Source organism: Panthera leo, chromosome C2 (genome assembly GCF_018350215.1).
Source record: "Panthera leo isolate Ple1 chromosome C2, P.leo_Ple1_pat1.1, whole genome shotgun sequence".
In the NCBI taxonomy this organism is placed as follows: domain Eukaryota; kingdom Metazoa; phylum Chordata; class Mammalia; order Carnivora; family Felidae; genus Panthera; species Panthera leo.
Window position 1 is genome coordinate 39745331 of NC_056687.1, and position 14462 is coordinate 39759792.

Here is a 14462-nt window from a genome sequence, read left to right on the forward strand (position 1 = left end):
GCAGAAAGAGAGGGAGACACAGAATCCGAAGCAGGCTCCAGGCTCTGAGCTGTCAGCATAGGGCCCGATGCGGGGCTTGAACTCACTCATGAAACTGTGAGATCATAACCTGAGCTGAAGTTGGACACTTAACCGACTAAGCCACGCAGGCGCCCCTGTGCTTCACAGTTTGAAGCACTGTTCTTAGATGCATGCACATATAGGATTGTTTTAGTATCTTTATATTATGAAATATATCTTTATCATTATGAAATGCCGCTTTTTATTTCCTATGATATTCCTTTCTCAAGTTTTTTTTTTTAAATCTGATATTAATGTAGCCATTCCAGATTTTCAGAATTTAATAAATAATTATAGAGTATATTTCCTATCCTTTTACTTAGTTTTGTTTTTTGTGATTAAAGTTGGTTTCTTAATATAGCATATATTTGGGTTTATATTCTTGTCTAAAATGACAACTTGCCTTTTATTAAGGTGTTGGATGAACCTTCTTACTTAATGTAATTGTCTATATAATTAGCCTTAAATCTACCCTTGTGCTTTTTTCTCTGTCCCACCAACTCTTTGTTTTTTGTTTTTTGTTTTTTGTTTTTTGTTTTCTTTATCCTACTGACTTTTGGGTTGAGCTTTTTCCTTTTCTTCTGGGGCTTTTTGTGAATACTATTTTGTAGACTTGCTTTGTATTTGTGGATGAAGGTACTAGTTCTGTCTTTCCCATGTAAACATATGGAATAAATTGCCCTCTCCAATTACTCTTTTTCTCTGACCTTATGACTGCCTCTTCCTGTCTTCGTGATCAGGGAGAAAAGGGTATATGATGTGTGTTTGATTTTTCTTCTGAAATAAATCATTGGGAACTACCTATCAATGATTTTTTCCCCCTGTTTTTATTTCCTTTCTTAGGAATTAGAAATTAAGAAAATGGCTAAGATTGGTAATAAAGAAGCTTGCAGAGTTTTAGCGAAACAGCTTGTACATCTACGGAAACAGAAAACAAGAACTTTTGCTGTAAGTTCTAAAGTCACTTCTATGTCCACACAAACAAAAGTGATGAATTCCCAGATGAAGATGGCAGGAGCAATGTCTACTACAGCAAAAGTAAGTGGGGACCTTTTTATCCATACATTTATAATTTTATCTAAGATATTTAAATGTCAGTATTCAAATCAGATTTAAAAGTACCTCCTGATGTATATGGGGTACAGAATCTGTGTAATATTTAGTAAAAGAAGTTGTAAGGCTAGATAATCTAAAATACTTCTAGATTTTTTTCATTGAAATATAGTTAACTTACAATATTATATTAGATTCAGGTGTACATAGATTCTTTACTGATTTGTTTTACTATAAAATTTCTTTGTTAGGACATGTTGATTGTCCCAAGGTCACATTTAGCTTCTAAATTTTTTAAATCGACTTAAAGTATTATTTGTTTTTTCCCTTAAATTGTCAGAAGATTTTTGGTCTTGTTATTTCATTAAGCTGTAAGTTTTGATTACTTCTTAGTAGTAATTTCCTCTTGATCCATTTTCATGTATATGTCAGAAGGACATGTGATTTCTGTCAGAAGGATTTACCAGTTAATTTTGTCAGAAAATTACGTTTAACTTACACCCTTTGTATAAAAAAATAAATGTTTTCACTATGGAGTTTAAAGGACTTTGAGCTTTTTGATTTTTTAATAAATAATGAGCCCCTTGATGTGTATGAAGTACTGTGTAGAATAAGAAGACTTTTAAGACAAAGGCGCTGCTCTCACAGATTTTATTGTTCAGTTGAGGATGGGGTGGGAGTAAGGAGCAGGGAGGTTAAACTATTTCTAATGGGGAAACTACCCACTATACATCAGTGTGTGCTAAATTTCAGTGAACTGTTCAGATCTTTGAATTGAGTGATCTGAAAGACTTTTAGAAGACCTAGGTGTGAAAAATATCACTAGTTGTTAAATATAAGGAAGGAGGAGTATTTGAATATGGAGACCAAAAGAAAAGAAAGCCACAGAGGAAGAGCAAGTATGAGGTTCATATTAGAAAAATGGTATGTACAGTGGATTCTTGTTACTTGAAGTAGTTAATGTTCTGTAGTTGGGAACACTGAGTCTGTGAATATCGAATCATTGCTCCTAGGGGAAATACAAGGTTAGGTTCCTGTGAGCCTTTGGTGACAACATTTTTGTCAACCAACTTATACGCTAACATTGTTTAATGTGTGTTTCTGTTGAAGGACTCCATATTTAATAAGTATTATTGATTCATTAACATTGAATTCATGCCTAATCAGAGCTAATATGTATTTTTCCACAAACACATTATAGCTTCCTACACTTAGGAGCACTACACAACACTTTAGTACTATGGTTGGGGCCATTTTAAATGGCAAAGTCATCAACGAAAGTTACAAAAATGTGGCACTAAATAGACCACAATAAGGACACTTGTGTACAGTATGAGAGTTGAGACAAGAAAGCAGAGGTCACCTTGTTTGACCTCAGCTGGAAACAACCATGTTGGATAACTCAATTTTTTTGCCATTCCCTGTGTGTCCACAAAGAACAGAAAAGCACTGTGAGTATTGGTTTGCAGTTACAAATAAATTTTAATGAGTAGGCATATCCACACATATGGAATCCAGAAATAATGAGGAGCAACTATAATTGTTTTTTAGATTACAGAGCACACGAAAATAGAATTTGCCTTTCTCAGGTGCAGTAAGTATAGTGACACATTATGTTCTTTGCAGTTTTTTCTTTTACAGGTAGTAGGTTAGGAGAAGGTACTGAATATGGTCCTGCCATGCAGAGATGGCTGAACTGGAATTTTCACTTCATTATCTTAGAAATGTCTTAATTCCGCAAATACTTGTTTAGACCCTAGAGTAGGAACTATAACAAATGATGGGGATGAAGTAGACAGCAAAACCAGGCAGGGGCTTAAAATGGACAGTCTGTTCCAAAAACAGCTCACTCGAAGAGGTGGTTCAGTGTAGTGATTAGGAGCATACATTTTGAACCAGATTACTTGAGTTCAAATCTCACTTCTATTCAGTAGCTTTAGGACTTGTGGCAAGTGAATTTGCCTTTCTCTGCCTTCATTCTCCATTTATAGTGTAGGGAAAATGGTGTTGCCTAGTACATAAACATTTGTTAGGTCTAAATGTCTTTTAACTTTAAATGTTATATATAAATAATTATGCTTTAGGTACAGGGCCTGGCACATAGTTAAGGCTATATAGGCATTTACTGCTTTATCATCATTATCATCATTGTTGTTAGTATTATTAAGTTGCAAGTAATATAATTTACATCAATAAATAGAGAATTTCATTTATAACAAGTGAGATCAGTGTGGCTAGAGGGCAGCGGTACAAAAGACTAGCTTGTTCAGCAGAGTTCGGTGGTGTTTGGTCTCAGAGAATTCTGGAATTTGGCTTTTACTACTAAGAGCAATGGAAAGCCACTTGAGAGGTATGCGCTGGAGGGGGATGGGGGAAATCCAGTGTTACTAGTTACTTTGGCTGCAGCATTACATACAGATTGAGAAAAGACTGCTTGGTATCTTTGAAACTGATGTGTTTTATATTGTATAGTATCTTTCAATACTGAACTGTGTGTAATACATATGTAAATTTTGTATATAATATGTATAAAATATTTGCCCATACTAGATGGCATTACTCTCTTTTAATGCAATAACTTGTGAATATAAAATGTAAGAATTCTTTTCACATATATTTGCAAAACTCGTTCTGTTCATTTCTCCAAACCGTGATTTAAAATATGTTAATGGTTTAACTATTCATGCTGTGTATCCTTTTTCATTTAGACATCAAAAGCTAAGTGACAAATTTTGTAAAATTTAAATTACAATTATTTTCAATTTAGACATTAACTGCTTGGCACATAATAAACAAATGTAGTTTTCCCATTTGAATAGCATTGGATTTTTTGTTGTTGCTGACAATGTTTTTTAATTACTTTATTTATTTATTTATTTAGCCTACTGTTCATATGAGTTTTTCACCTGGTCTTTATTATACAACAGTTAAGCAGATGGTATCCAAATATTTCATTTTTTTCTAGAATACTTGATACTCTTATATTTGATGATGACAGAATGTATATTTTTAGAAACCCTGTATCTAATTTGATGTGTTCCCTTTGAACTTATTTCATAGTAAAATTTTTCCAATTATGTAGCCAACACGAATCTTTTCATATATTTAAAGACAATGCAAGCAGTTAACAAGAAGATGGATCCACAAAAGACGTTACAAACAATGCAGAACTTCCAGAAGGAGAACATGAAAATGGAAATGACTGAAGAAATGAGTAAGTTTAATAACTTATAATGAGGGGTGCCTGGGTGGCGCAGTCGGTTAAGCGTCCGAATTCAGCCAGGTCACGATCTTGCGGTCTGTGAGTTCGAGCCCCACGTCAGGCTCTGGGCTGATGGCTCGGAGCCTGGATCCTGTTTCCGATTCTGTGTCTCCCTCTCTCTCTGCCCCTCCCCCGTTCATGCTCTGTCTCTCTCTGTCCCAAAAAAAATAAATAAAAAACGTTGAAAAAAAAAAATTTTAAATAACTTATAATGAAATTTGCAGTTTTTTCATCTTTGAGTTAGCCAAGTTTATTTACTAGCAACCTTATATTCTAATCCATAAAAGGACAAATGTTGAAAAAAATGATATAGCACCCTTCTGAATAGATGTCTGTATTGTAACTCTAATAATTTTTATTTAATTAAAAATTTTTTTAAATGTTTGTTTTTAAGAGAGAGAGCAGGGGAGGAGCAAAAGAGTAAAACACAGAATCTGAAGCAGGCTCCAGGCTCTGAGCTGTCAGCACAAAGCTTGATGGGGGTTTGGGGGGGCTCAAACTCACAAACCGTGAGATCATGACCTGAGCTGAAGTTGGACGCTTAACCGACTAAGCCACCCAGGCACTCTTAATGCATTTTTAAATTGGTAATGTATAAGGCTCAAAATTCTATCCAACTTTAGTGGAAGGAAAAATATAAAATATGATATGCCATATTTCTATGCCATATTGGCCACAGCAGTTTTACTTTATTGATTAGTGCAGCAAAACCAACTTGTGAATAAAATAACTCTTCCTGATATGAATTTGATAGTTTCAGAGTTGTGTTGATTCTTTCATACTGTAGAAGATGTCTGTTTTTATTGGAGGTAGAGATAATGGAGCTCTTCTGTTATTTTTTTCTTTTCCTTCCCAGAGTTACTTAATACTTAGTTTTCTTCTTTTTGACTATAAGCTAATTGCATGTTGTAGTGGAAATATAGGCAATACAAAGGAATGAAATTTATGAAAAATCTATTATCACATCTCACAGATATAGTTACTGTTAATATAGTATGTTTCTTTCCTATATTTTTCCATATCTTATAGTAGTTAATCCTATTATATGTGTAATTGTGAACCTTATTCTGCTTTTAAAAAACATACTAGTATGACATACGCATGTACTTATGACCTTAAGTCTTCTCTGAAGTCTTTTTTTTAAATGGTGTTAATACTGCATAACATTGGAGCTCCTGGGTGGCTCAGTGGGTTGAGTGTCCAACTTCGGCCCAGGTCATGATCTCACAGCTTGTGAGTTCGAGCCCCACGTCAGGCTCTGTGCTGACAGCTCAGAGCCTGGAGCCTGTTTCAGATTCTGTGTCTCCCTCTCTCCCTGCCCCTAACCCACTCGCATTCTGTCTCTGTATCTCTCAAAAATAAACACTAAAAAAAAATACTGCATAACATCAATATTAAATAATATCCATCTTAATTTATTGAACCATTCTTACATTGGTCAATAAGACTTTTAAAATTTGTATTTGATAATCCTTTGATAAATGTTTCTATATTATTTTTGTCTACTTTTCTAAATCTCAGAGTATTAACGTTTATAAGGCTTTTGGTTTATACTACCAAATTCTTCCCAGAAAGACAATACCAATCTTTATTTTGCCAGTTACAGCATCTGGTCAACATTGAATAATTACCTGAAATGATATGTCAAACTGATATCATTATTTTGCAAAGATATTTCCTAATTGTTTTACAATTATGTACAGCTATGCCAGATTAGTTCTGCATAGTTACTAGCATTTTAATTTAATGGCATGTAGTGTATAAAATAGTATCAGATTAAATTACCAGATTAAATTACTAAACTCACAACTGTTCAAGTATTCAATTTCAGAATATCTATTTTCCTTTTAGGAGATAATGAAATTGTATGTGTATCTTTGATAGTTCAAAAATTGTTTTAGCTTTCACTTTGAATCTTTAAAAATATGACTTTTTTGAATCATTAGTGAATTTTTAATGACTGTGAGAATTGTCATTTATATAATGATTGCAGTATCATGTTTATGTGGCTTCCAGTGATGGCACAGGTGTGAGATCTTAGAGGAATTAACTTTTCCATTAAGCTATAATGAAGAGAATCAATAAGCTCATACTTACAACTCTTATCTGTCATAGTTTTCATTTATGTTTTAGTACTTGGCAAGTGAGTCTGAAAGAATAGTAATTGTTGGTGATTACTCATTTCTTCTATAACCTACTAAATTACATTAACAGTGTTTCATTTAAAGGTAAAGTCAAGGATTCAAGGTTTAAATTGATAGATCTTTTTCCAGTTGATATTTATGTTGTGCACTGCTGCTCCAGATCTTGTTCACATTCAAGTTTTGGAAACAGGTTCTTTGAGAAGTCTGTATTTTATTTATATATATATATATATATATATATATATATATATATATATATATATATATATATTTTATGTATATATATATACACACACACATATACACACATACACACATATGTATAACATAATCATATTTTATATATATGTATGTATACATATATTTATAAATGGTTAATTACAGTTTTTCTGAAAGCATTCTTTTTAATCCCGGATTATACCTTTCTGTTCTTTCTCATCTATTCCCTTCTTTCATTTTTTTTCTGCACTACTTCTTGAGGCACTTACAGACTTTGACCTGGATTCCCCACCTCCATTATTACTTCACTAGCATTGGATTATTACAGCCGCTAAATTATTTTTCCAGAAACTTGTCTCTGAGCATGCCAGTGAGATTCCTTTAGTTGCTTCTTGCTGACTTCAAAATAAAATTCTCAGATGTAAATCAAAAACAATTTTCAAGTCATGCCCCTTTATTTTTCCAGTGAGTGGAGGTAAAAGGACGGTCTCCACAAGTTGAATAGGTACTAAATGGAAGAATTGAGACTCTAATTGAAGTCTTGACATTTGCTTTATTTCTTCAGAGATGATATTTCATTTTTTGTCCTTAAATTTAATATAACCTTTTCCAAATTTACTTTTTGAGCTAACACAAAAAATCAAATTGTCAAATCATGCTCATACCAACCAGAGAGTTTTATTAATATTGTCAAGGATACAAGCAATTAAGATGCACATGTGAAACAGGGAGAGGGCTGGGACATCTCAAATTATTCCCCAGATCTTTTTTTCCCATATCAGACATACGCTCCTTGATCCAGAATAATAGATGATGTGGCTAATGAGGTTTGCATATCATCTCATGTTGAAGGAAACATTTAGGTTATGAAACATCTTAAATTTATCCCTCAGATGGTTATCTGTCTTAGCTGATATTTCCTAGGAAGTCATCGCACATAAACTCCTACATTGTAGGTTTGTTTACTATAGCAGTCCTAAACCAAGGACATTCTGCTAACAACATTCCATAGACAAGGACACTCTTACTGGCAAATATTAGTCTGTTTACCAGGAGTACAATTAGCAGCGTACTTACAAGGAGATAGACTTTGTTACCTTTTTTCCTTTGGGGGCATCCCCCAGTGATCAGGAGAATGATTATGGTCCATCTGCTTTAATTCTTTCCCTTCTAAGCATTTTCCACTCATGTACACAACAGAAGGACTTAATCTTCCTTGAATATATCCCTATTGTCTTCCACCAAGTCTTTGCTCATCCTATTCCACCTGTTTGATCAAATGCTTTGCAGCCTTCAAGGACCACCTCACATGTTACTTCCTCCCAGTTGGATGTAATCTCTTCCCTTTTTATAATCATTTTATCTTAGTTACCACAATCTGATTTTTTCTTTTCTATTTTAAGTGTAAACTACTTAAGGTCTTATTTTTCTCCCTCTATCCATTAATTGTATTTGTACTACATGCTAGGCCCTTTGATTCAGGGATAATAAACAAGGCATAATCCTAACATGATACCTTCTGTACAGAAGGCTTTCCATGAATAGTTTGGGAAGAGAAGGGAGGAAGAGAGGGATATAGCAGTAATAATCTTTGCAAGGTTAAATTGGACATCATTCTTTACACAAGTTTAATAAAATATTGAACCTTAGATTTTGTTAGAATATTCTACCTACATGTTGAATATAAATTTAAGTTGAAAAATAATTATAGGTATAAACAGAGCAAATTGTCTCCCAAATATTTATAAGATACTTGATTCCTAAATATTCTTCCATGGTCAGATTTAACAGCTACTAGCTCAATGAATACAATTTGTGGAATCATATTTTAAAACTTTAGGGGTGGCTAATTTGGTTGATCATCTGACTCTTGGTTTCGGCTCAGGTCATGATTTCATGGTTTGTGACATCAAGCCCCATTTCGGGCTCTTTGCTGACAGCATGGAGCCTGCTTGGAATTCTCTCTCCCCCTCTCTTTCTGCCCCTCCATAACTTTCTCTCACTCAAACTTAAAACAAAAACAAAAACACTTTAAGCCTTTAGCTGTGAATTTCATATAGTTGTTTATTAAATACACATTTAAAAAAATCAGGGTAGACTTGTTTTATTATAGGAAAATTTGTGTTGCAACGAAAATTACTCCAGATTTAGTAACTCAGAAATGTGTAAGTGAACTTCACGAACATTTAAAAAGGACTTCTGTAGTTTGTTGGTTAAGTTTGCCCTTGTGTAATATACAAATATGTGCACATAGTTGGACCACCTTCTAAAACTGTAAATCTAACTTGAAATCGGTTTGAAAGTAATTGCTTTGTTTCTCCCCTTCCCCCCAAGTCAATGACACACTTGATGACATCTTTGATGGCTCTGATGATGAAGAAGAAAGCCAAGATATTGTGAATCAAGTTCTTGATGAAATCGGAATTGAAATCTCTGGAAAGGTATGAATGTCTTCTTCTCTCAGTTAGAAATCGTTTCTACCACTTTTGTCACTGTAAGTTACCCTTTCCTGTTAGATGCGTGATTTTATATTTGTTTGAATGTAAACATCTTTGAAGCACATCCTTTGTGTCCTTGCCCCACATTTGGTAATGCACATTTTTTCCCCTTTACCTTTAATATAGATGGCCAAAGCTCCATCAGCTGCTCGAAGCTTACCATCTGCCTCTACTTCAAAGGCTACGATCTCCGATGAAGAGATTGAACGGCAACTCAAAGCTTTAGGAGTAGATTAGTCAGAAAAACCATGATATTTTGCTTACTTACAATTATTTAGTATAAATCAGGCACAGTGCAGATTCCTTTCACAAAACACATTTATTTGCAAAAATGAAGACCACGAGCAAACAGTTGTTTCCTAACCTATGGCAATTTTGAATCTTTTACCAAAGAATGACAAGGATGCAAAAATGGGAACAGTTGGATTTTAATGAGAACTATTTAGGAGCGAGGATGTGTAAAAAGTTGACTTCTTTTTTGCATGGCATAGAGAAATTATATTCATTACGTAGTGTTTATGTTCTATGTGTTTTTACACGGAATACAAAAATCTTGTTAAATGCCACTAGGCACCAACTAAAGAGACTTGTAAAAAATATTAAAAATATATCATTAATTCTGTATCTGTTGCTTGTCCTTTGTGAGTGATATGTGTTATGACCATAGGCGGTTCAGCTGCCAAATTATTTTTAAATGAGCCAAAAGAAGAGTGCTATATAAACATTTGTCTTAAAAACTGTCATGGATTTTTCCTTTTTTTTCCTTTGGGAGAACATTCTAGTTGGTAAGTTTATTACCTTTCAAAATGTGCTTGGCACCTGCCTTAAACAGAACAAATATATTGTGCACATCTTTAAATTATTTTAACTGACAGAAAAAATTACATTTTAAATTAATATTGAGGCCTCTTAGAAAAATTATCCTGGTTCTCTTTTGTAAAAGCTTATAAAAATGAAAATAATTAGCAAAAACAGACACTGAATTAATAACATTTTATAGTAATAAAACTACATTTTGGTCTTTCTTCTAAGAACTGAGAAAATTTTCCCCATATGAGATACTATTTAATATGTTTAATTTTGATCTTTATTGTGTATATTGAACACTCTAAATGGAAGCCATCTTTAGTTTAAGACTACTATGACAATACTTAACGTAAATTTTAAAATAAAAATTAGCATTTTTTCCTTGGTAAATAAACTACAACTTTGTCAGAAATTATTTCCTAAATGTGTATTAATGTATTAGCAGTATTTTTTAAGGTGAAGTTGCTGTGGTATTTAATGTATGTATAGAAAGTGAGGAAAAAGTAAAGTGGCAGATTAGAGAATTTAGGATTAGGTTAGTTTGAAAAAGTTCTGTTGTAATATATGGGTTCTAGCACATCCCACCATAAACATTGGAGGAGAGATCAGTTAGGTGTGACCAGATCAACATCTGATGATGGACACTTTGGTCTAAAGTTGACAAGGTAAATCCATTTTAGGGCTAGTATCCATATGGCATATGGATTGGTGGGACGAATGAAAAGTTAAACTATTTAATTTATAATTCATGAAGCATTGTATGATGTTCATAGATAAGGTTGCATTGTTTATAGTATTAGTTTCCCTGAACATTGGTGGGTCAAAACATTTTACTGGATTATGGAATGTTAACCCAGAATTTGTTTTGATTCTTGGATGTACATAATAATGCCAACTAACTTTATTTACTTTCTTGTTTACATGCGGGGGGCTTTTGTTTTTAAAAATTATTTTGTTAAAAAGATTCCAATAAAGATTTATTGCTATTATGCTTTTTTCCCCTTTTACTTTGTTTTTGGCTTCTGCTAAAGTTAACATTTTTATGCATATCTGGTAATTTTTCAAAAGAATGATTTTTATTATTTTTCTGGAAGGAAAATAGGTAACTCTGCTTCTTAAATTTTAACAAATGTCTTTCCTAAGAATTAGCAGTTGGTACAGGATTGATGTTTGTGAATGGAGTAAGTCTAAGAATTGGTTTCACGTGTAATTTATCTGATGATTCCTTTTCTAGAACTTGTAGGGGATAAACATTTTTAAATACTATTTTTAAGCAGATAAGTCTTAGTGATTTCCTTTATTTTCAGGCAAACCTGGATACTACAGAAGGCTTTGGGACTCAAAGTAGAGAGGAGAGCCATTCTGATTTGGTTATATTTATAAAATGCTCTTGTAGCAATTTTCACAATCGTTGTAAAATTATGTTACACTATCCTTGACTAAAAATGAAACTTATTCTCCACACTTAAGATTCGGAAACAAGGATTCTTATACATTGAGTTTAATGAAAATAGAGTTGATCTTTCAACAATGTGGGTATTGGGGCAGTGACCTCATACAGTCACAAGTCTGCATATAACTTTTGACCTCCCCAAAACTTTACTAATAGCCAGTAGCCTTACCAATAACATATCAATTACACATTTTGTATGTTACCTGTATTATATATTGTATCCTATAGAGTAAGTTAGGGACAATAAAATGTTAAAATCATAAGAGAAAATACATTTATGGTACTGTACTGTATTTATTGAAAAAAATCCACATATAAATATGTGGACCCTGCACAGGGTAAACCCATGTTGTTTAATGGTCAACTGTATTTTTTGTTTGTTTCCCTAATTTCTCTTTTTTCGGTGAAAGGATTACTTTAACAACTGTATTCAGACAAGAGGTTGCCAATAGAGAATGGAAAAGTATAGCAATACCTGTTTTACCAAGAAGGATGCAGTCCAATGTCACATTCTGTTGGGATGTAAAAGTCACGGGTGGAAGAGATCTCAGAATACCAGAGAAGTAGAATGTGGTTAGAAAATAAAATCATTTGTCAGGTGACTGCGTTGCATAGATTATATTCCATGCTCGGAGAGGAGTACCTGCCTAAGGCAGGGGCCAGTGGAAAGGGGTTCAAGATTGTGTCTCTGTAGACACAGGGAATCTGGCAGCCTTGGGCTTTATTCAACCTGCACAGTGATGTATATTTTATTATTTGCATCTGATTGCCTTTAGGAGAAAAGTGCATTCTCCCCTCAGCCACAAGTACATTCCTTACTACCCAGTGGCCACACTTCTAGCCTGATCCCTGTGGACCTAATTTAAATATGTGCACTCCTATTTTATTTTTTTTGTGTGCACTCCTATTTTAGATACTCTTACGTTAAAACTAGTGTGTGTCCAGATCTGAAGAGAGACTGATAATAACTTTCTCCTTTGATTACCATTATTCTGCAGGAATAGGTTTTTTGCAGCTGTAGAAAAACAGATCAACTTTCCAATTTCCTCTCTGTAGAAATTGAGTCTCCCATAAAGGGACTTGACACCATTCTTCTAAACTTAGTTCCTTTGAGTCAACTGGATTGAATTTACCTTAGAGGAAGCCTGATGAATGTGACGGCTGATACAAGGGACTCTAATTGTTGGGACAACACACAACACACACCCCCCTTCCCCCACCCCCATCTCCCCCCGAAGTTGAGAGTGGGTGCACAAAGACACATTGCTCCCATCCCCAAAACACTGAAAATATTTTTTACTAGATCAATTTTTCCACCATTAGAGATGGAAGGGTCAATGGATGAATGTCAACCATCTGTGCAAGATAAAATTGAATGTACCAATTGGTATAAGTGACAAATCTTTCCATTTTAATGGACTATTCTGAATTCCTAAAGATTTACCACTGAAGAGTTCACAAGAACTTTAGATGGAAAGACTATTGCTAAAGTCAGGTTTTGCCATTTATTCCTGAAAGTATGAACACATAGATAACTGCATAGCAAATTACATTTGTCATTTATTTAATTGCAGTTTAGGATTCTAAATAGCATTATCCATTTTCTATTTTTATAAAAAGATCAATCTATATTAAAATATCTCTTTATATATATATGTATATATATATCTATATATATACATATATAGATATATATATATTTTTTTTTAACGTTTATTTTTGAGACAGGGAGAGACAGAGCATGAACGGGGGAGGGTCAGAGAGAGAGGGAGACACAGAATCCGAAACAGGCTCCAGGCTCTGAGCTGTCAGCACAGAGCCCAACGCGGGGCTCGAACTCACGGAGTGCGAGATCATGACCTGAGCCAAAGTCAGATGCTTAACCGACTGAGCCACCCAGGCGCCCCTAAAATATCTCAATGTAGTTAGAATAGTCTCAAAAACTTTTTAATACAAATAAATTAATTCTAAATACTAATGCATTTACAACTAATGTGAATAACTATAGATTTGTTATTTTGATATTAAGTATTGATTCAAAATAACTCCTTTTAGGGAGAAAAATTATTTCCCAATGCTAGCTGTATCTAAACCTGAATGACTTTATGGATGAATGTCTGATATTATCATATATATGTGAGGATATAAGCATTTATACATGCTTATTTTTGTTGTATAAAGTCAGATTAAACATTCTCAGATTTATATTTAAAGTGCAAAAAAGTCACTATTCTAGATTTATATTGCATTATTTTTTTTTCTATTTGCAACTTTCAGACATGCATATATGCATTTTTGTGTATGTATCTAGTATATATGTATGTATATACATCCTATTCCTGCCTTTTACAAACTCAAGAATCCCTTCCCAATTAACGTATGTGGTAAGCAGGTGAATTATACAGAGAAGAACTTACATATCTACATGGCTCAATAATATGGAATTTACTTTTGAAAAATAAAAGTCCTTGTATGTATACTTTGTTCAACACCTCCTGGGTGCTAGATGTGTACTTAAGCATAGATGATTAAGCCACTGAAAACAATTTCTTTTTGTTAATATATCAAAGTTTCTAGCAATCCAATTAATGGTGATTATGTGTGCATAAACATATATGATCTATAGAGATTATGAAATAATGTTTGATCTTTATTAGTATCACTAAAAGCAGACTGGACAGTGTAATTCATTAAGCATTCTAAATCATTAATAAAATTTGGTCTAATTGTTTCCATTTTTGTTATATAAAATAAACATTGCCAGCAGATTTATATTTTAAATGCAAAAAAAAATCACTTAGATTGCTATTATGTTACCATTTGCTTCTATTTGCAAGTTTCAAAGAAGTTCATTCTTATAATTAAATATGTTCCCTAGATATAAATCGCTAAATTAAAATACTCGATTGTCAAACTTTTTCATCAATAACAAATCATATTCTAGCCAATTAAAACAAAGTGATGGT

At 33.3% G+C, this 14462-nt stretch overlaps 1 protein-coding gene across 1 annotated transcript in view; it reads left to right on the forward strand.

Moving 5' to 3' along the window:
- CHMP2B (charged multivesicular body protein 2B) overlaps window positions 1-9858 on the forward strand; it is a 28919-nt gene extending 19061 nt beyond the window's left edge. Inside the window, exons 3-6 of the mRNA XM_042955460.1 lie at window positions 904-1098; window positions 4225-4327; window positions 9073-9179; window positions 9363-9858. Of these exons, the coding sequence (XP_042811394.1) occupies window positions 904-1098; window positions 4225-4327; window positions 9073-9179; window positions 9363-9473 (516 nt within the window). The 3' untranslated portion in view covers window positions 9474-9858. The remainder of the gene's footprint in view (window positions 1-903; window positions 1099-4224; window positions 4328-9072; window positions 9180-9362) is intronic.
- Window positions 9859-14462: the final 4604 nt, after the last annotated feature.